Genomic DNA, 1,960 nt, shown 5'->3' with positions numbered 1-1,960 from the left:
TTTTTTTGGTGTTTGGCTTAGTGTTATGTTAGAATCGTTATTATACTCTTATACCTTTTGTTCTTTAATATTTTGAATTGTTTTTAGCTTTATTTTTTGTTTTTCATTTAAATGTTAGGTTTTGAAATTTTGTTGTATGCATTTGTCATTTTTTTTTCATTTCTTTATTTTTTAAAATGTTTATAAGTAGTATTTATAAAGTTTTAGCTTTTAGTTTTGGATCTGTTTTTAGTTGTTTTAATACTACAATTGATTGCTTCTGTTGTCCTCATTTGTAAGTCGCTTTGGATAAACGCATCTGCTAAATGACTAAATAAATAAAAGTAATTTTTAAATATCCTCATTTATTACTGATGTCAAATGTAAAATGAGGTATTGTAGCACAAATCTATCTGTCATTTGGTACAAACTAGTTAAAAATCAGCTTAAAATCAGTAACATTTAGTATATACGTGACATCGAATAAAGTACATGACGTTCTCTAATAAACTAAACTACTATATAAAGTATGAGGAACGTAAAATTACTAAGACACCAGGACAGAACATAAGAACATAAGAGAAATGCTTTGTTTTGTTAACCAACCTGAAATCAGCCAGACTCAGACTCAGCTTCTTGCGGGCTTTATTCCTGCTGACATAGTTAGTTGCTGATCCGCTCTCATACTACACGAGAAGAAATGACAGGTTAGCAAGTGCTCTGACATGCGGGGATATGCATAAACAAGACACATATTTCATACGGAGTCAAATCTTGAGATGAATTAGAATTAAGAACCCTTATTTGCTGTCAAGCAAAGCTGAAAACAACTGCAATGAATATTAAAGGAAGGAAATTCAAGCTGTCGTTATTTAAATATTTTATCATATGCCATATATACAAATATATACTGTTAAATGTATACACAATAAAGTAATAAGTTTAAAAAACACAGGTCTGCACGGCCCTGCGCTCATCAACACATCAGGTTTTGTTTACCGACAGTATTGCTCTAAATCTCTGTCTTACCTTCTTCTTTTGTAATCCGCCCATTACACCGGGGTTGACTTTTTTCACTCGACAAACCCTAAATTAAAAACGTTTGCAATAAAAAGGCAAATAGATCGCAGAGCTGATCCAGTACTAACGTGCGTCCTCCTAACACACGTGTTTTGTGTGACGTCAGTCAGCGAACTGGGGCGCACGAGCGAATACCTGCATAGAAAAGCATGAACGTGTAGCGAACGGACCTACATGTGTAGCTAGGCTCAAAGGCATTTCACCTGCCTCTACCTGCAATGAGCACACTGGTGATGTTCTCATGGCTCCAAGACATAATCTCAATGCCTGTGCCTGAAGTTTGTCCAGCCTCGCTAATACTGATTTTGCTGCTGATCCAAATGCCTGACTCCCATACTCCAACCTAGATCTTATTAGGGAAACATATATATATGTTAATGAATTAAAATCTGCTCCCCACTCCACTCCTGCAAGACACCTCATAATGTTTAATACTTTTTTACATTTATCCTCTACTTGTTTAATGTGTGATCTCCATGTTAGTCGTGAATCAAACCATACCCCCAAAAAACGAAAACTCTCAACTCTTTCCAGATTATTCCTATACAGTTTCAGTTTAATATCTTTATTTTTCTTTCCAGAGAAAACCATCACTTTTGATTTTTCAGCAGAAAACTTAAAACCCCATTCCATTCCCCACTTTTCAACCTGATGTATTCCTTCCTGTATTTTCTTAACTACATATTCCACATTTTTCCCACGTTTCCAAAGCGCCCCATCATCTGCAAACAATGATCTATTCATGCCATTCGGTACATTACTAAATATATCATTTATCATAATGGAAAAAAATGTAGGACTTATAACACTCCCTTGTGGTGTTCCATTTTCTACCATATGCTTATTTGAAATTTCTGCTCCTATTTTAACTTGAATTGATCTTCCTTTTAAGAAATCTAAA

At 34.4% G+C, this 1,960-nt stretch overlaps 1 protein-coding gene across 1 annotated transcript in view; it reads right to left on the bottom strand.

Moving 5' to 3' along the window:
- pes (pescadillo) overlaps positions 1–1,185 on the bottom strand; it is a 16,235-nt gene extending 15,050 nt beyond the window's left edge. Inside the window, exons 1-2 of the mRNA XM_016572766.1 lie at positions 1,009–1,185; positions 586–665 (exon numbers count right to left, since the gene is read on the bottom strand). Of these exons, the coding sequence (XP_016428252.1) occupies positions 586–665; positions 1,009–1,032 (104 nt within the window). The 5' untranslated portion in view covers positions 1,033–1,185. The remainder of the gene's footprint in view (positions 1–585; positions 666–1,008) is intronic.
- Positions 1,186–1,960: the final 775 nt, after the last annotated feature.

The sequence above is a fragment of the Sinocyclocheilus rhinocerous genome, unplaced genomic scaffold, assembly GCF_001515625.1.
Source record: "Sinocyclocheilus rhinocerous isolate Xijiao unplaced genomic scaffold, SAMN03320098_v1.1 scaffold352, whole genome shotgun sequence".
NCBI lineage: Eukaryota > Metazoa > Chordata > Actinopteri > Cypriniformes > Cyprinidae > Sinocyclocheilus > Sinocyclocheilus rhinocerous.
Note: the sequence above shows the minus strand (reverse complement) of the source record. Positions and strands in the feature narration are given on the sequence as shown.